This window comes from Polistes fuscatus, unplaced genomic scaffold (genome assembly GCF_010416935.1).
Source record: "Polistes fuscatus isolate 324 unplaced genomic scaffold, CU_Pfus_HIC Scaffold10, whole genome shotgun sequence".
Taxonomy (NCBI): Eukaryota; Metazoa; Arthropoda; class Insecta; order Hymenoptera; family Vespidae; genus Polistes; species Polistes fuscatus.
Window position 1 is genome coordinate 2328166 of NW_025112998.1, and position 23225 is coordinate 2351390.

The window sequence follows — 23225 nt, forward strand, 5'->3', positions numbered from 1 at the left end:
AATTATAGAGTGACCAAACTCATTCAGTTGTGTGTTCGAATCATATTTATTTTATTTAATAATTTGTTATTTAAGAAGATCAAATTAATAAAGCTTTTATATTTCTAAAATTAGGTTCCTTTGCTTAGAAAAAATAATAAAATACGATCAAATATTTATTTGAAAATATGCCTGAAATGTCATGTTAATACATTTGTATGATATAATGGGTGGTATATATATATATATATGCACGTATATGTATATATATACTCATGAGTAAATTTTTATATATATATATTCTTTCTGTTTGGTTAGGTTTAATAGTTTAAATAAAAGCTTATTATTAGACATTTCCACCAGAGGCGCTGTAAACAGTGAACCAAGTTAAATACAAGGGACATATCGGAACAGATCAAACCCTTTAACCTACTAACAGTTTCTACTCGTTTATAGTGTCGATTTCTCGTTTGAATAAAATGTCTGACGTTTTTCATTTGCAAAGGCTGTTGAACATTGACATATAGTAGTGACAAACTTACTTATATTATATTAGAAGTTTATCTATTAATAAAGTTACACTTCCTAAACTATTTTAATAAATTTTGCAATAAAAAAATGTATTGCCCCATTACTTAAATATATTGTTGTAAGGTAAGAAACAATCATTTACATTATTCAATATATATTTGACTTTAATGATATTAACATGTTTTTCCTATCTTGTAATATTATTTTTATAATTATATTATATTTGTACATTTTATTTGTTTAAAAAGCCAATTTTAATCGTACATATTTTTTGTAATCTGTTTATAGTTTGTTTGTATGAATATAATATGAATTTGTTTGTACGATTTGGTAATACAATTTCTATAATTATCTGTGTAATAAGAACAAAATTATCATTTTTATTTTGTACTTTGATAATTTAATTAAATTTCTGAAATAACGTGTTGCTTTGTACCTTAATAATATAAAAAGTATGTAAATTTAATTAATGAAATGCATAGTATTTCTTTTTTTTTGTTTACTAGGTTTTGTAAATGTTTATTATGTGTAGAAGCTTTGATATTTTAAAATTAAACTTGCATTTTATTCACATTAAATAAACCTAACACTAGTAATAAAAACAAATAAATATACTATATAATATAATAATATTGTATATATGATATTATTGTAATAAACATAAATAAAAAACAAATTAGTAAAAGTAATAACAAATTAAAACAATGTCAACGAGAAAATATACTTTTCAAGAATGTAAAATTGTATTTTATATCTATAAACATTGTTTTCTATTTTACTTTATTTTATTATATATATATACGCTTTTCATTTATATTCTTTAATTTTATTTAAATAGCGCTTAAGAAAAAAGGCATAATGTCTGGAACTGAGGATGCTTATGCTCCAGAAGAGCCTACACCGGATATTTCGATGTCTTTACTAGACATACAGATGCCTGAAACACCTGAAAGTACTAAAGGCCAAGCAAGTGATGGAGATACATGTAGGTTAGAAAGTCCAAGAATGCTTAAACCCGTTCTTGGTAAAGTTCAAGCTAAAAAGAGATTATTGGCATTTGCGAATAAGTTTAATGTATTACCAAAAACTTCAATTAAATCTTCTGTACCTGAAGTTATCGGTGCAGACAATGAAGATACTACTGGTGATACAAAATCTATGAAAACAGAGCATAATAGCCAACAATCATCGTACAATCGTTATTCTAGTGGTAGTAAATTAAGAAAGAAACCAGGTATAAAAACGAAATAGATTATTTTGTTCTTCCTTTTATTTGTATTTTTAACTAGTATTAGATAGACTTATGTGTTATTAATTTCTTCTTATCTAGAAGAAAAAGTTCTGGCGATAGAAGAAATTAGAAGGGAAGAGTCTAAAAGTAAATTATTACTTGCAGAAGCTATGGCTGCAGGTAATTGTACTTTACATATAATAAGTAATTACAAATTTTGGATATGCTAGATAATTTTGATTTACTTTTGTGTAGCAAGTTTGGAAGAAGAGAATTTTGCTAGAAATAATTCAACTATGTGGGGAACATCAAGAAATTCTAAAGGAAGATCTAGACAAAAGGATGCAATTTCCTCTCAAAGGGGTTCAAATAGATCTGTATTAGACCGCAAGTATGTGAAGTATTTTCTTAGTTTTATTTTTCTAACGTATTACGTAATTAAATTAAAGCATAAGAAAATCAAAATGTAATATATAAAATATAACAAATATTTTAAAGGAGAAAACATAGCAAAGAAGGAAAAGAAAGAAGTGGAAATAAACATGTGAGAGAACAGCATGAAAGTAGAGAAAGATATAATTATAAATCATCTCTCCAGAATAGGGAACAACATAGAAAGGATAGAGAAAGAAAAGATAAATATAAGCGAACCGAGGCCAAGGTAGAATTGAATCGTGATAAAAAAAATGATGGAAGAGATAAAAAGGAAAGTCACAAAGACAAGAAAGAAGAAATAAAAGGAAAGAAGGATGAATCGAAAGACAGAAAGGAGAAACCAAATGACATGCGAGAAACTAACACAGATGTTAAAGGTAAAAAAGAGAAAAATAAATTCAAAGACAAAGAGAAAGAAAAAGAATTAAAGAAGTGCGAATCGTGGGCAGAAATAAAAAAATCTGGTGTAACTATGAACGAATACATTCAATTTAGAAAACAAGAAATGTCAGAACGATCTATTAAAAGCAGGTTCGTATTTTGTTATTTTATATTTTTTAATATTTCATTTATTTTGAAGTTTAATTAGAATTAAAAGAGAAAATAAGTAGAATGTAATATAACAGCAATTATACTGCAGGACAGTGCAAGATTATGCTCGTAATTTGGATCAAATGTTGATGTTAAATAACCATCATATAAAACGTACTTCCTTAATTGCTGAAGGACTAGATGGACCTAAAGGATTTCCCCCGGAATCTATTAGATTAACAAAACGTGGACGGCAATTACTTTATTGTGAAAATCCTCGTGTGTCTCTTTTGTTAAATCGGCAACAGTTATTTCAGGCTGTTACATTGGATCGCAGGGAAAACCTACGAAAAATATGTGATGCAACGTCTATTCAGTATGAATAATTTTTTTCTTCTATTTTATTCTGTTTCTTTCTTTATTTAATTAGACAATGATTGTTGTAGAGTCAATACAGAAGATAACGAAAAACCGTTGTGTTCTCGTAATTGGTATAAAAAACTAAACACAATTGAGTCTAATGATGACACAAAATGGCAATTATCCGTGGATGTACAATCGTCAAAATCAAAATGGGACAGCGAAGATGAAATTCCACAAGAAAATAATGAAATAGAAAATGAGGATAAAAAAGTGGAAACGGAAAATATTATCGAACAAGGTAAGATTATTAATATATTATTTACAATATATAAACAAGTACGTAAATAAATTACTTTTTATAAGTAAATGAAATTAAATTTTTAGAAGAGGAAGAGGTGTCAACCTCAATCACTAATCCTTCCGGTGAAAATATTAGGAATGTAGAAAATACAGATGATCACAATAATTCTGAAGTTGTTGAAAAATCTGAAATTCTAGATAAAGAATCTTCATCTCCTATCTTATTATCTACGGGAAATGAAAAACTAGCTTCGGAGTATGAGCAATTCATGAAAATGGTCTGTACAGATATTCCTTTATCAGATACAGTAAGTACAGTACAAAAATTTGCTTCGGAGAAATGTCTGCTTAAATCTGTATCTCCATCGAATTATCATGAATTTAATATAGAACTTACATCATTGGAATATAAGCATAACACTTTTCCTACGACTAAAGATATGGCATGCGAAAATCAAAATAATATTACTAATGAAATATTAACGGAAAAACAATTGCAAGAAAAAGAATGTTTAGAGAACTCCTGTGTAGCGTTTCAACATTCAGAACATTCCACTTTGTCGGTAAATTCACAAGCTCCTGTACAAGAGGACGAAAGAATATTTGAAAATACAACTATTCATGAGGAAGAGGAAATACAAGAATCGCAATCTATACCTAACGATTGGAATAAAGCTAGGATCAAAGTAGAAAAATTAAGTGATGAAAATTCCGAACCAAAAAGAAGAAAGAAAAAGAAAAAGCGGTTACTAAAGGAAACATTTAGTAGTAGCGATTCAACTAGTAGTAGTAGCTCCTCAGATTCAGAAGATAAAAAGACTAAAAGACATAGAAGCAGAAAATTATCTCAGGATTCGAGTTCATCTGATTCTGATAGTAGTGAAAGTAGTAGTACAAGTAGTAGCAGTGATTCTTTCAGTTCCGATAATAAAAGAAAAAAGAAAAAGAGGAAGAAAAAAAAACTTGGTAAAAGAAAAAAGAAAGCAAAAAGAATAGTTAGAATAAAGAAAAAACGTAGAAGAAAAGCGAGTTCTCCATCGAGTAGCAGTGATTCCGATGAAAGAAGAAAAAGAAAAAAAATGATAAAGAAGAAATTGAAAAGTAGAAAAGTATTGAACGAGAAAAATCTTGATAATAGAGAATTCATGAGTGAGGTTTCAGATTCGACTATGAAGCATACGATACAAAATAAATTAGTAAATATACAATCTGTATCGAAACAAATTAAAAAAGAAATGAATGTAAAAATAATCCAAGGAGAAAAATCTAATTTGTGGGAAAATAAAAACAAATCTGTAATATCCAATAAAGATAGTCAGAATAAAAGTGCGGATAAATTTTTAGAGGCATGGGAAGTAAATTCGGTAATTATATCTGAACAACTTGAAAGTCAAATATCCGAAATAAATCGTGATGTAAATATGTTGAAAGATGACGAGCAAAATAAATTTAAAAAAATAGACAGAGGTGACCAAAGTATTACAGCAATAGATAAAATAAACGAGAAGCGATCTGATGACAATTTTGCCGAAGGGAAACAAAAGATAGAAAATGATTTGGACGAAAAAAGAAAAAGGAAAAAAGATAAGGATAAGAAAAGTAATACCGAATTCCTTGCTGGTTGGGAGAAAAGAGCAACTGAACGCATAGCACAGCAAATACAGGATGATATTAAGTTATCGAAGAAGCTGGAGAAACACAAAAAAGAAAAATGGAGAGAAACCGAATTTGATACTTTAAATGTACTATCGTTAACACAACTTGAAAAAGAAGTAAATAAAAGTCAACTATTAGCTGACGAATGGGAAGTAGACAGTTTAGAAGCTATTGCAGATTTAACAGTTAATAAGAAAAGAATATCTCATGGTTCGAAAAAATTGGAAAAAGAAGTGAAATATGATAGAAGAACAGACACATATATTGCCGTTGAAAAAGAAAGTGCAAGAGAAAGTCGTAAACGAATAGGTAAATGCACTATAAGAATCTGGGAAGATGAGGAGGAAGAGGGTGAGAGAGAAGCTATGATGCTTATTCAAGAGAAAAATAAAAGGAAGAGAGATGATTGGGATATTGAAGAAGAATCATTTATGCGTACTAATGAAAAATGCAAGGATAATATTGATACAAATAGCGTAGCCAGTGCTACCAGTGCTGCCACAACTATTGTTAGTGATATCATTGATATTACCAGTAACATTCAATCTGACTTATCTATTAACTATGTTAAAAATAATAAGGATAGAAATAGCGATGAAATGCTTGATAATTTAAAAGAAAATGAATTTAATATGAATAAAAAAGTGAAAAAAAGTCGTTGGGATATAGGATCTCAATCTGATGAAAAGATGGAGCTCAAAGCTTCTGTTATGTGGGAAGAGGAATGCGTTGAATGGTCGAATCAAACTAAACCTGAACATACAAGTAGTAGAACATCTTTGGATGCACCCGAAAAAATTTCATTAAAAGATAAGGTAAAGGATGATATTTGCCATGTTGTAAATGAACCGTTAAGTGTTGAGACATTCGATTCTAAATTCCCTGAAAATCCTATGAATTTCGTTAAAAGAAAACGATCATGTTCTTTGAAATTAGAAGATAAGGAATTATTAGAACAATCATGGAGCGAAAATGAAAATATTGATACAATTATAGAAAAGGCATCAATTATGAATAAAAAGAATCCATCTACAGAACGATTAAAATCTATCCTAGATATTGATACCAAATTAGGTCAAAGAAATATAGAATTATATAGTCCAAGTTCTCCAGCACCATCACAGAAGTCTGAAGATATCGAAACTTTTTCTTGTGGCAGTAATTCAACTTCTTTAAGCAAGAATAGATCGCATGAAGATAAGAATAAAGAATTATCTCAAATAGAAGATAATTCGATATCTTCTTCCACTATACCGTTACAATTAAAAAAGTTCCATGAAAATATATACATAGGTTCTAAAACATCATCAACTAAACATAATCTTCAAAATATAGATGTTCATTCAAAAACAGAAAAATGTAATCCTGTTGTTTCTGAAAATTCGGAAAAGTTACTTAATATCGTCAATGATTTATGTTCTGATGGACATTCATCTAAATCTTTACGAATGGATATGTTTACTGGGTATGAAACAGATGTGTCTTATAATAATGAAAATGTTCAGAAGGTAGATATGATAACAGAAAGTAATACAAAAAATGATGAGACAAATGAGGAAAAAGCAACTTTTAAACTTATACCAAAACAATTTTTAATTCGACGCTCTAATGAGCATGATAAATCAAAAACGACTGAAGTGCCCTTACTTGATTCTGCGCAACAAGTTGCAGCCCTTTTAACAATTCAGAAAAAACTTTTACAGTCGCGTATATTGAGCAGCAACAAGGAAGATACAGAATTTTCTACTACAGCATCTACATCTATGGCAAATACAAATAAAATTCTTGATGCTACTATAACAAGTACCGACGAATGTTCTTCTGCAGATCTTGCTATTACTGCCACTAATATCCAATTAGGATCAAAAGAAGAAATATTACAGAACTCGCAGCTTCAAAGTACTCATTCTAAATTTAAATCATCCAACATATATTCTGATCAAAATGATGAATACAAAAATCAGGATAAGAAAAAAGATGATAATACTAAGACAACTAAGCTTACTATTATTGAAGATAATAGTGATATGGATATACTTCAAAGTACAAAATCTTCAAATAGAGAACTAAAGAGAAAGAGACCACCTAAGCAGGAAGATGATAAACGATACAACAATGATCATAATAAGGACAAAAGGAATAGAAAAATAAATGAATTGATGAGAGACAGAATTGAAAAGAGAGATTATAAAGGTTCTAAAAATATAGAATACAATGAAAACAGAAGAAAAATGAGTCCGACGAGAAACAAGAGAAAGCATATTGATAGTCCGTGTACTTCTTGGGAATGCGAAGGTAGTGGAAGTGGCAGCCATAGTCGTAGCTGGAGCCGAAGTCGAAGTAAAAGTCCTAGAAGACGGGATGAAAACGTTATATATATTCGAGACAGGGATAGAAAATTAAATAGATCTAATAGAACAAGAAATATGGACGATCGAAAAGATAGATTTGGACGAAGCCCAGATAGATCATTTAATACCAACTACAACAAACGTAAGTATTAATTCTGTATATTATATATTGTATAGTATTCATTAAATTATACAAATACTTTAAAAAATATATATTTATAGCAAATAAAAACAATCGTGACGAATGGAGTAAAAGAAGATATGATAGTATGGATAAGAATCGCGAGAAGGAAATGAAACCGTATGATCCAATCGAAATGTTAAGGGAAAGAAATATGGAACTTAATAAAAATTCTGAAAATAGGTATTGTCTTTAATATCTATATGCATATAATTCGATTGTAACATGCATTCAAATATTTTAGAATACAAATCGAAGAGGAGGCAGATCAAGCATTTTGGCAATTTGAAATGGATAATGCTTTACGAGATGGAGAATCTTTAGATTCATTTAGTAATCAACAGGATATGAACTTAGATTATAATAATAGGCCTTACTATAGGGATGAAAGCTTGGAAAGGGAAATTATGGAAGGTCCTATTACCTCTCGGCGAAGGTATTTTCTCTTTTCCTTTCTTGACAGAATATTATAATAATAATAATAATGAAATATTTAATGTAAGTTTATAAAAATGAAAAACATATATATGCTTTCATTGTATTAATTTTAGCAAACAACAAAGACAGAACATAAGACGAGATATGCAGTGGGGAAAAGTAGGTGATACTACTGATTTAGAAAAATATGCGCATTCTATGAGAAGAACAGAAAAACTTCAAAAAAGATCACTACTATCCCCCTGTTTAAGACACTCGCCATCAAGATTATCTGTGGATAGATTTAGATGCCTGTCAAGATCGCGATCAAGAACGTGGTCTCGATCAAGGTCGAGGTCGAGATCAAGATCAAGATCAAAATCACGGTCACCATCGAGATCGTGCTTACGATTAAGGCCAAAATTGCAGTCAAGATCTAGATCAAGGTCTAGATCGACATCAAGAACCAGATCGAGAAAACGAAGTCCTGAATATGAATCAAGATTACCTGAAACACATCGTCTTTCTCGGTATATGATTATTTGATGAGTTGTTATTTTCTTTACACAATAATATTGTCATCAATTTATTATGTATAATATTATACATTTTTATATAATTAGGTCACCTTCTTTATTAAGGGATCAAATCAATGGAAATTTAAGAGATAGTAGGAAAAATTGTGAAGAAACCGATAGACGCATAGAGACAATTGTGCAATCAACATCTGGTGTGACAAGGGTAACAGCAGATTCTACTGTTATGGATACAGAAATGCAGATTTCTGGCGGTATTGATAATGTATCTTCAAACTTTCAATATCCTGGTGCGAATGAGTCTAGTAATGATTATTATTACACGGAGAATAACTTAACTTATCCTCCTTGCATAAACGATACTACTGTTGCAAATTCTCCAAAGCGTTTGTCACTCGACGACAGGTAATGATTATAGTAGCATGAACCTTTTTATTTACTAATTTTAATTTTCCACAAGTTATATGTTTTAATAGTTGTCTATATATGATTTATATTAATCGGTAATTATTTATTTAACTGCAGATTGGAATTAGAATTAGGAATTAAAAAGCAACACGAGCAAGAAACAAATATACTCTCTGATTATTCCAATAATTTTAATGCAAATACCATTGTATATCCATCTCCTCCACCACAACAGCAGCAACAATTGTACCGCCGTCAACCTACTACAGTATTGCAAGTAAATAAATATTGAAAAGAAAATATATATAAATATATTAAATATATTTATATATCTGATTAACTAATTGATAGTAGATTAATGAATTTGATTTGATAGAAAAGATTAATCTATTGAACTACGGAGTATTACAATAATTATAATTGTTTTTCTTGATATAGGTGGGTAATGTTTTACAAGTGGTACCTGCAGATTATAATGGAATATCTCCAACACGTACAGAAGTACCTGCAATTACAACTCCTCCAATCGTACACGGATCCAGTCAAGTTGTACGCGTTGGTAATGTCCTTCAAGTAGTACCAACGTCCTTAGACTGGAGCAGTAGTACACAGTCAACTGTAGATCAACCAGGAACAACTTCGTATTCTACTGAACCTGCACCTTCTCCTGTTTCAGTCCCAATTTCTGTTCCTGTACCTGCTCCTGTTCCTATGCCAGTACCCACTATTCCCACTATTCCCACTATTCCCACTATTCCTACTATTCCCACTATTCCCACTATTCCTTCTGTGGTATCAACACCAACACAAAGTTCGACCTTATCCCCAGTGCCTTTAGCTCTATCAGTTCCTGTACCTGCACCTGTACCAATACCAATTTCTGGGACAACATATTCAAGACCAGAAATTACAGTACCGAGTAAGTTAAATTTATTTGTTTCATTATTAAACGAATATAAAATAAAATTATACTATATTAATTGTAGAAGTGTCGATACAACAACCAGTATATAATTATGAAGCAATACTTGAAGCTCGTCGAAAAGAAAGAGAAGAACGTAAGAGATTGCGCGAAATACGTAGAAAAGAAAAGGAACGCAAACGAATAGAAAAAATTAATCGAAGAGCACTTAGACTTCTTGAAAAGAAAACAATAGGTACACCACAATTGGATAATACAACATTATTAGATCATCGGAAGATACCTCCGTCTATAGATCGATCGGTTATAAAAGCTCTTCATGAAGCAGATGAGGAAACCAACTTAGATGACCAATTAGAAAAGGAACCAGAGAATTCAATTCCATTAGTATCTTCTGAAGTAGTAGAAGAAGAAGAAGAAGATGTCGCAGGAGATGACGATGAAGATGACGAGGAAGAGGAGGAAGCGGAAGCAGAAGTGGAAGCAGAAGTAGAAGCAGAAGGAGAAGATGAAGATGATGATTATGAAGAACCAGAAGATGATGAAGAAGAAGAAGAACTAAATGATCAAAAGTCAATATTCAAAATAGAAAATCGAAAGGAAGATAATAAAGAAACAGAAGTACCGATCAATGACGTTAATACAAATCAAGCAGAATCTAAACCCAAAGATTGGCCGCTTTTACCTATAGCACCTTTAAAAGGAATACTTATATCACCTGGCTTTAGGTATGTAAAGTTTTTTTATATAAAAATACTCTCTTGTCTATATTTATTATATATTGATGAAATATATATATATATATATATATTTTAATTGTAGAAAAGATACATTTTCTAATGGGAACATAGATAATCTTTCTATATTAGATGAGGATAATGAAGATAGTATAGATAAAGAGGAAGTGGAAATAGAAAAAACAAGTGATGTTAACAAAAGCGATAATACCATTGAGAATAAAATTAACGCGACAAAGCATAGAATGAAGTTAAAGTTAAAATTATCGCAGAAAAAAAGAAGAACAAAGAAATCTGTTCAATTTGCGGACGGTGTTAAACCTGGCGAAGGAACTAGTCCTAGCGGTGGAGAAGGAGATATGCCATCTCCGCCTCCCCCTTCAAGTATGATATCCCAGGATAATTCTTGCGACTTAAAGAGATCTATTTCTAAAAGAATGAAGAAAGACAAAAGAGCAAGACATCCCAAAACAAAGAAAAAAGTTAAAGTATGTTAACAAAATTAAGAGTATAACTTTTTATACATTTTATAATGGATATCACTTTTATCCTATCTTCTAATTAGATTAAAATTTGTGTAAATAATTTGTTGTCAAAATACGTATTATGTATACATTAATATTTTAGGTAAAAATAATTAAATTGAAGAAGCCACGTGTCACTCCTCTGTCTGCTATGATGATAGAAGATTCTGATGAATTGGATGATCTTCCACCACCGCCACCGCCACCAGGTTCTCCACCGCCTCCAAATTTATGGCCCAGTTATCTGTCAGCCTATAGTGGTACAGTTAGAGCTACCGAAACACCATCAATCGTTCCAACGCCAACTCCAGTACAAGCTCCACCACCACCAACTCCATTACCACTTCTAGTTCCTCCACCGCCATTAAATTACACGATACAACCTTGTACTAAGGCATAAGCATTCAATCACAATATGTCTACTTTTTTATTGAAACTTCGATTTTATCTTATTGTACAATTCTTTTATATAGTAATCATGAAATAGCCAATTTATACCAGTTCATCATCTTTGTGGGAAAATACAATCCTAGAATATTTGGTATGAAGAGGAGTAATGAAGCATACTCTCAAATACTATTTCTTGTGATGGAAAGTGAGAAAATTATTTGAGATAATGCAATTTATTGCTTTTGTAAATAGCTGGTCGATTGCAATAACTAGGGTGATATAGTATTCTAAAGAAAAAAAAAGAAAAAAAAGAAACTTACGTTAATCCTTGTTCCAACATAAACTACATCCTGTTTTTTCATGATTAATTGCATTGGTATATTTTTGATAGCAAACGAAAAAAGAATACATAAATAAATGTTTAAAATATTAGAAACACATCGCTAATATATTAAGAATAAATGTATGTGTATATTTTATTTTTGTAGTTTTGTCAGCACAATGCTCGTTTTTGAAAAATTGTGAATAATTTTTAGTTAGCCATTCGACAAAGTTTTTTTTTGCTTTGTAATTTTTATGCAAAAAAAGTAATGATGAGACTTGTGTATATATATATTATATGCGTACATATATGTGTACGGTTGATATTAGAAATAATTCTAACTAAAAACTAATCATTTAAATAAAGGAACAAGGTAAATTTCGACTATGTTATTTAACCATAATGTTGCAAACATCCAATAATCATTGAAAGTATATAATAATTATGTTTTACCGATTTTTATTTATTACAATATTACACTTTGGAAAATAAACACGGATGATCATGTGATATACTATTCGATCAATATATGCATTAATTTATAAGAATAAATATAGTGTTATTGTAATACAAAACTAACAATAAGTAATTAATTTTTTATTAAATTGATAATCACCATTTTAAGCATCATTTTATACATTTTTAGTTCTTTTATGTTCTCGATATTAATTACGTATCATTCTATATATATAAAGTAATGTAGATACTATTTTACAAACCATTTGAATTTTGCCGCGTGATTTGTCGGTAATATAGATCGCATAAAAACAATAGAAGGTAATTGAATCGTAATTAAGAAGACAGATACGCGTATAAAAATAAGTGTAAAAATCAGCATTAAAAAGTTGACATAGAACTTCAACAACTGAAAAAAATGAATAAGTGCATTTAATTGCTAACTATTTGCTAATTCAAAATCTATAATTGCTAACTTTTTTAATTAATTATTTAATTAGTTATTAATAATTGAAAATTCAAAAACGTTTTTTCTCATTTCTAAGCAAAGCAATGAAGTTTTCTATTGTTTTTTGTTTTCAATCAATTGCTTACTTTTTGTTTGTCCGGCTCCTTAAAACTTTATTTTATTAAATATTTTTTATTTATAGTTAATTAGTTGAAAATAATTATTACACTTTGAATAATTATGAAATGGCGATGTCATGAGTGGGAGATATGTTATACGCATGCGCAACCACAAATTCAAAGCGCAAGCGCACTTTGAAAAAAAATGAAAGTAAAGTTGGTATATATATATATATATATACCTGCAGGGGATATATTTAAAGTTGATTTCCAAAGTAACAACTTATAGGTTAGTGAAAAGAAATAGGTTAATCGTTCACAATGTATAAACAATAGGTAAACATTTTGTAAATTATAATTTTTATTTCTTCATTTATTTCCGCTATGATAAGGAACAAAAGATACAGATTTTCCATGGTAATCTCTATGAATATCGGTCTAAATGTAATAATCTTCTTCTACTACGATAAGTAACAGTGGATCCTATATAATAACATATCAGCATTGAGTAAATTTCAATTTATAGAAGTGCACTTTGTTAAAAAAGAAATTAGTTTTTTACTGTGCTCCATAAAAATGGAGAAGCAAGTTGTAGTGTCGGAGAAGAAATCATGTTTAGTAGACATGAAACAACGATTCGACGATGAACTGTCCAAAATTCGAGTTAATGCTGCAAGAAACAGTTTTTTCTTAACCGAAACTACTTACCAGAAGTTAATAAATGATGTACAAAAAGCCAAAGTAGCTTCTAAGAAGGAACCAAGGGATTATAAGTTGCTGAATCGTTATGATGTGATAACCGTAGAAAAAAAAAATAAACTCATTTATCCTATTAAAGAAGGTTTCAGTACTATACAGTATTATGTCACGGACTCAGAGTTATTTCACGTACTTCATGAAGCTCATTTGGCTATTGGACATGGAGGACGTGATAGAATGATGAAAGAACTTTCAACCAAATACAAAAATGTTACACGTCACGATATTGAACTGTACATTCACCTTTGTGAACCTTGCCAGAAAAAACAGAAAGGTATTAAAAGAGGCATTGTTGTAAAACATCCTCTGATGTGTTCCGAGTTTAATTCCCGTTGTCAGGTAGATCTTATTGACTTTCAGTCTCAGCCAGATAGAGAATACAAATTTATTATGGTGTATCAAGATCATCTCACAAAATTTGTGATTCTTAAGTCTCTAACGTCAACAAAAGCTGAAGAAGTAGCCAATAACCTAGTGGACATATTCTTGTTGCTTGGAGCACCATCAATATTACAGTCTGACAATGGTAGAGAATTTACCAATAATGTGCTAATCAGCTTGAAGAAGTTTTGGCCAGCACTGAAGATCGTCCATGGGGAGCCTTGCCATTCACTAAGCCAGGGTAATGTCAAAAAAGCTAATCAAGATATCATAAATATGCTCTGTACTTGGATGCAGGACAACAAATGTGGCCGATGGAGTGAAGGACTGCGTTTTGTTCAATTTATGAAAAATAGAGCTTATCATTTTGGGATTAAAAAAACACCATACGAAGCTCTTTTTGGCTGTAAATCTAAAATGGGGCTTACAACATCTTCTCTACCAGAAGATATTTTAAAAGACATAAATACAGAGGAGCAGTTAGAAAGAGTAATAGAAAGCATCCAAACAATGGAAAAAGGTGAAACTAATCAGATTATCCAAAAAAAAGAGCCTGTCTTAGAAAACATGGAAGAGATTAATGTCGAAAGTGGATTAAACCAACATGATGAAGTCATGATTACCAAAGAGATTTCCATTTCTGAGACCTGTTATATGTGTTTAAAGGAAACAAATGATGTACTTGCATGCAAAAAGTGTCATCAAAAAATTCATACCTTCTGTGGCCATGCTAGTAAAGACAATGAAAACGATATTTTGTGCCCCTTTTGTTTCACAATTGAAAATGGTAATGAAGGTAAAATAAATTCTAAAATCAAAGTGGAAGTAGAAGCAAAAAGAATGAAAATGAATTAGAAAAAACAATTTTCTACTGTTTCTTTGGGAATTACTGTGCGAATTCCAATTCCTGACGTTAACAAGCGGCGAGGTGATTCGCCCTGAAATATATTGACAGATGTAATGAGTGTGATAGATTTCTATTGACTTGGAACTTCTAAAGGAATTTTAAAATAAGTAAATGCGAGATCACAATTCACTTTATGCCCTAAGAACTTGCTTAGAATTGAAGATATTCCTGATCATAAAATTCCTTTCCGGGCAGTTGCAATTGTTCAGTCTAGTGGAAGCAGCCAAAGATTCGTTAAATGTATGTGTAAAAAAAAGTGCCAAACTATCAACTATCTTTGCATGAAAAATGTAATGAAATGTAATTTAAAATGTCATTCAAGCCTACCATGTTGCAACAAGTAGGTTCATTAAAATTTCTTATTTTTTATGTAAAAATTTTGTTATCCTTAATAAAAAAGGCATAAATTTTGTTTTGTACAACTTTCATTTTTCTTGACGTATTTTGAATAAATTTTTGTTAATGCTACTTTCTCTTTTTCTCTCTCTTTTATTATATTTTCATAATAACATTTGTATTTTTAAGGAATGCACGTGTAGAGATACGTAGTGCACTGGTCGGCGGTCCGTTATCTTTTCAAGAAAGCCCAAAGATCAACAGAAGGAGATCCCCTTTATCGTTTCTCTTTTCGGCAAGCTTGATCAGCTGATCGTTTGTGTGCGCGCGCATGTTGCCCGATAATGTATTCTTCTCAACATTGCATCAAATAAATAGCATTTGGTATTCTGTAGAATGCTTAAATATTATATACGATGTCTAGGATTATGTACAATTATTGTGTAACAATTCTTCTGTTTCCAACATTGCCTAATAAAAACGCCAGGCATTGTAAATAAAATAAATTTCCTACTTTGCCGAGAACACATATATATGCTCTTTATATAGACTATATGCAGAGCAATAGGATGTTGTACTGTAATGTTTCTTTTAGTAGATAAAAATTGTTATCTTTAAAGAAGTTTTTTTTTAAATCATTAAAGAAGAAGTAAGATAAAATCCATTCAGTCAAGTTATTTTGTTGAGAGAAAATGAAAATCGCAGTTATTGGAGGTGGTGCAGTTGGTTTAACCACTGCTTTACAAATGCAACGTACATTGCATAATGCAGAAATAACAATTTATGCTTCCAATTTGGATAATATTGTTAGTAATGTTGCAGCAGGAATATTCCGTGTCGGATCATCATATTGTGGACCTAGCGAAGAGATAACAAGGTGAATAATAGAGATGCCACTTGTTCTTTTTATTATAAATATATTTTATTTTTTATCTTATTTTATTAAATGTAAGGATATTTTTAAAATTAAATTTAAAAAAAAAAAAAATTAATTGTAAAAATCTACCGCTACTAATTTTGTTCTATATCAAATTGTATTTACTTTCAATGTTAGAACTATTTTATTGTTTTATTTTATTAAAATAAATTTGTTTATAATATAAATATAAATTATTTTTTGTAGGAAATGGATAGAGGATTCATATTCATTTTATGATGATATAAGTAAACTACCAGATGCATCTCAAGCCGGAGTAACAAGTATTTCGGGCTATATGTTTGCCAATTCTCTAAATATTATAAAGGTTTAAAAATGAAACATTTATTATTTATAAATATATATCATTTATTATAAATATATGAGTGGGTTGAAAAGCTTTAAACTTAACACACACATAAAAAGTTTTTTATTCAAACTTAAAACTTTCCAACTCACCCACATACTCATTTGTAAATAACAAAATATAATGATAATTGTCTCCATTGTACGCAAAATTTATGCATTTTTCTTATAAAAGATTATAATTTTCTTTTTCATTAAAATTATTGACAAATAGAATCATTGGATGGAAAAATTGCTGCCAATATACAGAAATGTAACAGAAGAGGAATTCCAATTAGTTGGAGGTGATTGGAAATTTGGTTGCTTCTTTACAACATTGCTCACAGAATGCAAATTATATCTTCCGTGGACTTTACAACAGTGAGTTATCTTCTTATGTCATAGATTATATGATATGATAATCAATGACAAGTTCTTAATATTATTTTATAGATTAAAAGCCAATGGAGCTACTATAAAGAAACAGAAAATAGATTCATTAAAAGAATTAACTAAAGAATATGATATAATAATGAATTGTACTGGACTTGGGGCTAGAAATTTATGCATCGATAGACATATGGTTCCAATACGTGGACAAGTAATTAAAGTATGTTTTATGTATATAAATGTAATTATTATTATATTTCTTATTAATAGAAATTAATTTTGCATATATTTTTTGATAAGTAGGTCGCTGCTCCTTGGTTAAAAACTTTCTTTTATGGTGAGTTAGATACTTATATAATTCCTGGATTTAATGGAGTAGTTACTTTAGGCGGAACAAGAAATTTCGATTCTGAAAATCTAAAATTATGTCCATATGAATCTGCTGCGATTCGTACTCGGTGCGAGACACTTGTACCATCTCTTAAAATGGCTGAAAATATAAGAGAAGAAGTAGGTCTAAGACCACATAGAGATGGTGGTATTAGAGTAGAATTAGAATTCATTTCTGATGGATATGCTAAAACTGCGGTTAGTATCGATATCATATTTCTTGATTAGAGATATAAATTATAAAACTTTTTTTGTTTGCTATAGATAATACATAATTATGGACATAGCGGTTACGGCGTTTGTACAGCTCCTGGTACCGCTCAATATGCTGTACAATTAGCTATAAATGCTCACAGATCGTCTATTGCAAAACTATAACTAATGTGTTTTACACATTAATACAATAAGGATTAATTATTGATATTATTTTAAAGATATCACTGGCTTTATCTGATAGAAAATAGATTGATAAATATATTTTATTAATTATCGAATTTATACAAGAAAATTGTTAATTGTATTAATACTGTACGATATCACACCAGCTCGTTTGTTTTTTTATACAAGTTGTTTCCGGTTATGTAAGAAGTTTAGATAATTCATTTTTAATAATTTGAAAAATTATACTAAACGCATATGAGTGTGTGTAGGTGATTTTTTGAAAATTACATAATTATTAATAAATAAATATTTGTTTTATTTTGTTTCCTAATTTAAAATAATTCAATGAAACGATTTAATTTTGAAATATTTGACAACTTTTCCAATTATATTTTGATACTTATAAAAATGAAAGTTACAACAAATAAGCATTCTCTATATATTAATTTATACAATCTTTTCGCAGTCGTAAAGAATTTTATGTAGATTCTATATATATATATAGATTTAATATTATGACGTATCGTTCTGTCATTAGTCTTATCTTATTTATAACATCTAATTAGTCAAAAAAAAAATAAAAATTATTAAGTCTAATCGTTTCATATTTTACTTTTTACCAGGTTTCACATTTTTCCGAGGTGGTGCACCCCATCTTAATGCGCTACTATCTACAGTAAGTCTGGGTCTTTTGTACTGACTACTTTTTATGTGTTCTTCGACCAATTTAGGAGTCACACAAATTACGTGTTGGCCTTTCCAATATTTCACCATATTCATACTTTGCAATGTCGATATGATATCCGTTTGTGAAATACTAGTCATTTGGCTGAAAAAAATTAATGCTCAATTAAATATTTAAATATGTATGATCAATCACACAAGTTAAAGATAAATATATAGTGGATGATCACCTACTATATATTTTTATATAATGTGCAATTATTGCCAGTTTACCTTAAATCTTTAATGCTAAGCGTACCACGGAAATCTCTAAGGATTTCTAAAAGTATCCAACTCCAATAACTACGATAAGATAATTTTCCTAGGTCACTTAATGGCTTCTCTGGACTTCCAACGGTTTGTTCAATTCGGCTAAGTTCATAACTAAAAGCAATAAGTAATTTTCCATATCCTTGTCTTTGAAACGGAGGTAAAGTTAATATACAAGCTACATTATTGCCATCGGGAGATTCTTTTTCCTACGAATAAAAAAGACTTTTATATTTGAAGTGATACTACTTACTTGATTATTTAATATTTAATAGAAAACATTTATTACCTTAGAGAAGTATCCAACTAAATGTGCTCCGTGTTTATCCACTTCACATAAAATATAGAAAAGAAAAGGTTCAACATCAAAATAAAGTGTTTTGTGATCCAAGAATAATTTTGCTAATAAGCAAAGATTCTGGCAATAAATTTTATGCTCTCTACCATCTACTTCCCAAATACTCAGTGTTCCTTTACGATATATTTCTTTTCCAACGGGCTGTCTATGAGTACATTCACTCTGAAAACGAAATAATTCAAGTTTACAAAGTAATGAATAGTATATAAACAATTAAAATAAAAAATTACTCTTACCATGTGATATCTATATGTTTTTTCAAGGCGCATATATTTCAAGCAGTATTCGCAAATCCAGAGTTTCGGTTGCTTACCATATTCTTCCGGATATGGACTGAAGTACCAAGTGTCAATTTCATATTTTCCTACAATGAAACTTTTAAAAGTCATGAGACTTATTTAATGATAAATATGCACTGTATTAAAAATATTCTAAATACATAAATCAACACACTTACCAATTTGAATTTTGTCTATATATTTAACTTTTGTTATAGCTTCATGTTCTTTCTCTAAAGCAGCAGTCGTTGGATCCATTTCTGCATAAGTCTACAAAAGTATAACGATAGAATTTATAATTTAAAGATAAATTTTATTCCTAGTTTAAATAATAATGTACCTTTTGTATGTGGTTAATTTCATCATGCCTTCTTTTTTGATTCCTGGTTATCTTACGATCAGAAGAATCTGCTAATAAATCACTGGTAGAATTTCTATCTCCGGTTTTCCAACTTCTATCGCTCATATCAAATCTACTGGACATAATTCTATCACGGGGTACCCATTCATCCAGTCTTCTATTATGTCCTTCATAATGAACATAGTATTCATAATGACTTTCATTTTCATTGTAACGTGTTTGAATGATTTCAGCAGGATCTAAATTTAATAATTCATCAACAATTAGAATTTTATTTTTAATTGTATAAAAACATAGACTTCACATTTTGAAGAAAAAGAAAAAGAAAAGGAAAAGGAACATTTGCAGATCTACAAATTCAAATGATCAATTTGTAAAATCTTCATTCACAATATTTACACACATTATTCATAATTTTTTTTCGATTTATAGAACTTTTTTGTTTTTTTTGAAAGTTACGTTAAAAAAAAAAACCAAATAACAATGTTAAATTGTTATTTATAATTTTTCATGAAAATATTTTACAGCATCGTATAAAAGCCGGCACAAAGTAAGAAAACAAAAAAAAACAAAAGAAACTAAAAAATAATAAATGAAAAAAATCAAAACAAATAGAATAAATAAGCATGTATGGTATAGTTTATTTACGCCACGAATCATCGGATCTTCGAACAAGATAATGTTCGCCAATATCCAGAGGTAATTCTTCAAGACTGTCCGCATCATCGCCGGATCCCTTCCCGCCATTTGTCAGCGTACCCTCCCGTTTCTCGTGTTTCACCATTACATCTTTTAATCCACCACTTGTATTTTCTTTACTCTTTTGCTCTTGTGGTTCAGCCATTTTTTATAATATATTACTACACGATAAGACGATATTCGTCATCGAGAATTGTCTGTAAATAGATGATCATTGCATTCACTGACGCCATCACCATTATATTCACATTTACGCCATGCTTTTTTTCACGTGGTGCCCTCTGAAGTTATTTATATTTACGGCATTGATGGCCAACTTCAAATAATTGTTTCAGATGTCGCTGTAGTCAACTGTGTGAAGTTGAATGTATATCAAAACTTGTGCCGCGAATACTCACGTGTAGTTTAGTTTACCGCGTTTTATATGAATATTCGGCGTTTTAATAAAAAATTAATAAAATGGCGAAACTCAGTTCCTACTACACGTTGTGTCCGTTAATCGACCAACAAAATCTCTTAGGAGTCCAAAAAGATTCAGATCCAGGATGTGCCATTGTTACTCTTGGTAGAAATATTGTCATAAGATATAAGGTTAGTTTCTGTACTTCAATTAATTCAAAACTATAATATAATTTTTTTAAATATTTTGTACCCTTAATTGAATTTTTTTATTGGTTATATGTTTTTAAAAAAAGATTTCTTATTCAATTTATATATATTTTGATGTTAAAAGATATTAAATATTTATTCATAGAAATAAATAATGTTGTATGTATATGCAAATGTATTGATGTTCTATATTTTTAGTTGCAAGATTTGAAACAAATAAGCAGTTGGTCTAGCAAAGAAAGACTTACAACTTCAGTAATTTATGATAAAACAGCCCAGCGATATGCAGCAGTATTTAATGAAAGAAAAATTAAGGTATGGTCAGTTGAAGAATCTGACTTAAATAATGTAAAGGGATATAAATTTCAATTTCCCTTTCATACTATATTAGTTCATGATGATTTACCACCTGTGGTGGTACAGCAAAATGGAGCTACGGCATCTTTAGAATGGGCATTACAAAATAGAAAATCTTGGAGTAGTAAAGGAACTTTAAAGTTTGAAGAAAAATTATTAGATTGCCAATTGATATATTTGAATGGCAAAGCAAGTTTATGCGGATTAACAAAAATAGATCAAATATACAATTACATTATTATTGAACTTAATAATGGTAATTGTGTACAGTCAGATCATATTAAAAGAATTGAATTAAAGCGTACATCAGAAGAACTTGTTTCTCATGTAGTAATGCAGAGTAAATCTAATGCATATCTATTAACTTTATGTAAGCAAATACTTTAATAATTTAATTAATATTAAATTTATGTTTAATTATAAAAGTATTAGTAATAAATCTCTGTCTACTCAATTTTAGGGTCTCATGGTAGATTGTACAGTCATTCGCTAATTGATACCTCTGATTCAGAGCCAAGTAAATTAATCAGTGTCATTGCAAATATTCATACTACGCATCCTGTCATAATGGTAGCATTAAACGAAACAATGATAGCTGCTTATGGAGCAGATGTGTCAGAAGAAGGTGCTGTTTTAATGGTATACAATGTGCAATTTAAATTAGTCCAAGCGACTCAAAAGTTAAAACTTTATACAAAGGAAGCTAAAATGTGGAGAGTAGAGGACAAATTATTACTTGCAGCAAATAGACATTTAGCTGTTGCTCCATATCGTCTTGCACCACAGAGGATAGCAGCAATGTTGGGCTCATCTGTACGCTTTAAAAATAATCATGAAAATGAAGAAGATGAAGTAGTTATAGTGCAAGATTCAATAATAGCTCATTGGGAAAACACAAAACCAATAAAATCAACATTTAAACAAGATGACGTGCCACAAAATATATCAAAACAAATATTATCTTACATAATTGAAGGATTAAGCGATGCAAGAATACAAGAATTGTTAATACCGCAATTAATTGAGTCTAAAGATGCTATTGCAATAAATTGGTGTTTAAATAATTTCAAGGATTTACCTGAAAAGTTATTAACTGATTTATTAATGTTTTCATTGAGAACTTCCGATGACACATTTATTCCATTGCAAAATGGTATGAGCAATGGCATGTCTGACCAGAAAATACTTAGTACAAGAAATCAATTTCTAGATAAAATCTTTTGTATTAGTTATTCTGATGTTTTTTTATTATCATACTTAAAGACAGGTTTAAATTTTGACGAAGTACTTAGATTGTTAAATTATTTAATTGAAAAATTAGATCAAGAAACTGTAGATGATGAATTTGATACATTTGAGCCAAATGATAAGCAATTATATGATTGGTCTATTCTTCTTCTTGATTCTCATTATCAGCAATATATTCTATCAAAAGACTCTCAGGTTTTAAGTCTTCTTAATAAGTTGAGTTCAATATTGGAGAAACATGTAAGTATTTTTTTAATGATCAATTTAAATATTTATATTAGATATATTTTTTTGTTTCTACAGATAAATTAAATTTATTAATATATTTCTTTTAGTTTCAATTATTGAAGGATTTGGAAAATTTGAGGCCTATGTTGCAAAGAATAATAAATGGAAAATCGTTGAAGCCTTCCGTCAAAAATTATAATAAATTTTATTCTATAGAAGAAATAAAATTTTATTAAAAGAATATGCACACACACACCACACAAGAACTAAATTTTACATGAAAATAATGTAGAATATCAAGATTATATATATTCTGTAAATAAACAATTATGTGTAATTCATACTTTACATCGATAAAATATATTTTTCTTAATTTTTTTATTTTTAGAGAAACTACTTTTTCCAAAAAAAACTTGCTATTCACCTGTCTTGAGATTAATTTTGTATATATG

The 23225-nt window shown here is 29.5% G+C and overlaps 4 protein-coding genes across 8 annotated transcripts; 3 read left to right on the plus strand and 1 right to left on the minus strand.

The window, feature by feature from the left end:
- The first annotated feature begins 591 nt into the window (after positions 1-591).
- Positions 592-11829, plus strand: LOC122526095 (nucleoprotein TPR-like). Its single transcript, XM_043649265.1, has 17 exons — positions 592-633; positions 1349-1744; positions 1841-1921; positions 1997-2132; positions 2240-2707; positions 2817-3083; positions 3154-3368; positions 3455-7519; positions 7600-7741; positions 7803-7994; positions 8110-8505; positions 8599-8916; positions 9037-9196; positions 9358-9838; positions 9906-10569; positions 10664-11066; positions 11206-11829. Exons 2-17 carry the CDS (start codon positions 1369-1371, stop codon positions 11500-11502), a joined length of 8661 nt encoding a protein of 2886 aa, XP_043505200.1. The 5' UTR covers positions 592-633; positions 1349-1368; the 3' UTR covers positions 11503-11829.
- A 1264-nt stretch (positions 11830-13093) lies between these two features.
- On the plus strand, positions 13094-17945 carry LOC122524702 (D-aspartate oxidase). Of its 5 annotated transcripts, XM_043647111.1 has the most exons (8): positions 13094-13870; positions 13957-15224; positions 15410-16097; positions 16344-16464; positions 16717-16862; positions 16935-17091; positions 17175-17459; positions 17526-17945. In XM_043647111.1, the coding sequence occupies exons 3-8, from the start codon at positions 15913-15915 to the stop codon at positions 17637-17639; spliced, it is 1008 nt and encodes a 335-aa protein (XP_043503046.1). In that variant the 5' UTR covers positions 13094-13870; positions 13957-15224; positions 15410-15912; the 3' UTR covers positions 17640-17945. The 5 variants fall into 5 exon arrangements, 2 of the variants coding, with proteins under 2 accessions (XP_043503046.1, XP_043503054.1); XM_043647119.1 differs by lacking the exons at positions 13094-13870; positions 13957-15224 and having other exon boundaries at positions 15386-16097; XR_006305606.1 differs by lacking the exons at positions 16344-16464; positions 16717-16862; positions 16935-17091; positions 17175-17459; positions 17526-17945 and having other exon boundaries at positions 13094-15124; positions 16043-16093.
- Positions 17946-18032: 87 nt separating this feature from the next.
- Positions 18033-20618, minus strand: LOC122524721 (histone acetyltransferase KAT8-like). The gene is made up of 7 exons (XM_043647129.1): positions 20281-20618; positions 19612-19871; positions 19451-19541; positions 19230-19357; positions 18925-19155; positions 18600-18844; positions 18033-18471 (listed from the first exon to the last, which is right to left on the minus strand). The coding sequence occupies exons 1-7, from the start codon at positions 20474-20476 to the stop codon at positions 18252-18254; spliced, it is 1371 nt and encodes a 456-aa protein (XP_043503064.1). The 5' UTR covers positions 20477-20618; the 3' UTR covers positions 18033-18251.
- Positions 20619-20697: 79 nt separating this feature from the next.
- Positions 20698-23009, plus strand: LOC122524696 (nucleolar protein 11). The gene is made up of 4 exons (XM_043647086.1): positions 20698-20922; positions 21139-21667; positions 21758-22785; positions 22881-23009. Exons 1-4 carry the CDS (start codon positions 20791-20793, stop codon positions 23007-23009), a joined length of 1818 nt encoding a protein of 605 aa, XP_043503021.1. The 5' UTR covers positions 20698-20790.
- The last annotated feature ends 216 nt before the right edge of the window (positions 23010-23225 follow it).

Bases quoted from the DNA above. Each gene is read 5' to 3' on its own strand.
- LOC122526095 (XM_043649265.1), top strand. From the start codon at position 1,369: ATGTCTGGAACTGAGGATGCTTATGCTCCAGAAGAGCCTACACCGGAT. The intron at 8,506-8,598 runs GTATATGATTAT...TTATATAATTAG, and splicing joins GAAACACATCGTCTTTCTCG to GTCACCTTCTTTATTAAGGG. The intron at 11,067-11,205 runs GTATGTTAACAA...TTAATATTTTAG, and splicing joins AAACAAAGAAAAAAGTTAAA to GTAAAAATAATTAAATTGAA.
- LOC122524702 (XM_043647111.1), top strand. From the start codon at position 15,913: ATGAAAATCGCAGTTATTGGAGGTGGTGCAGTTGGTTTAACCACTGCT. The intron at 16,098-16,343 runs GTGAATAATAGA...TATTTTTTGTAG, and splicing joins CCTAGCGAAGAGATAACAAG to GAAATGGATAGAGGATTCAT. The intron at 17,460-17,525 runs GTTAGTATCGAT...TGTTTGCTATAG, and splicing joins ATGGATATGCTAAAACTGCG to ATAATACATAATTATGGACA.
- LOC122524721 (XM_043647129.1), bottom strand. From the start codon at position 20,476: ATGGCTGAACCACAAGAGCAAAAGAGTAAAGAAAATACAAGTGGTGGA. The intron at 19,358-19,450 runs GTAAGTGTGTTG...GTTTCATTGTAG, and splicing joins TATAGACAAAATTCAAATTG to GAAAATATGAAATTGACACT. The intron at 18,845-18,924 runs GTAATAAATGTT...TTTTATTCGTAG, and splicing joins TAGTTGGATACTTCTCTAAG to GAAAAAGAATCTCCCGATGG.
- LOC122524696 (XM_043647086.1), top strand. From the start codon at position 20,791: ATGGCGAAACTCAGTTCCTACTACACGTTGTGTCCGTTAATCGACCAA. The intron at 21,668-21,757 runs GTAAGCAAATAC...ACTCAATTTTAG, and splicing joins TGCATATCTATTAACTTTAT to GGTCTCATGGTAGATTGTAC. The intron at 22,786-22,880 runs GTAAGTATTTTT...TATTTCTTTTAG, and splicing joins GTTCAATATTGGAGAAACAT to TTTCAATTATTGAAGGATTT.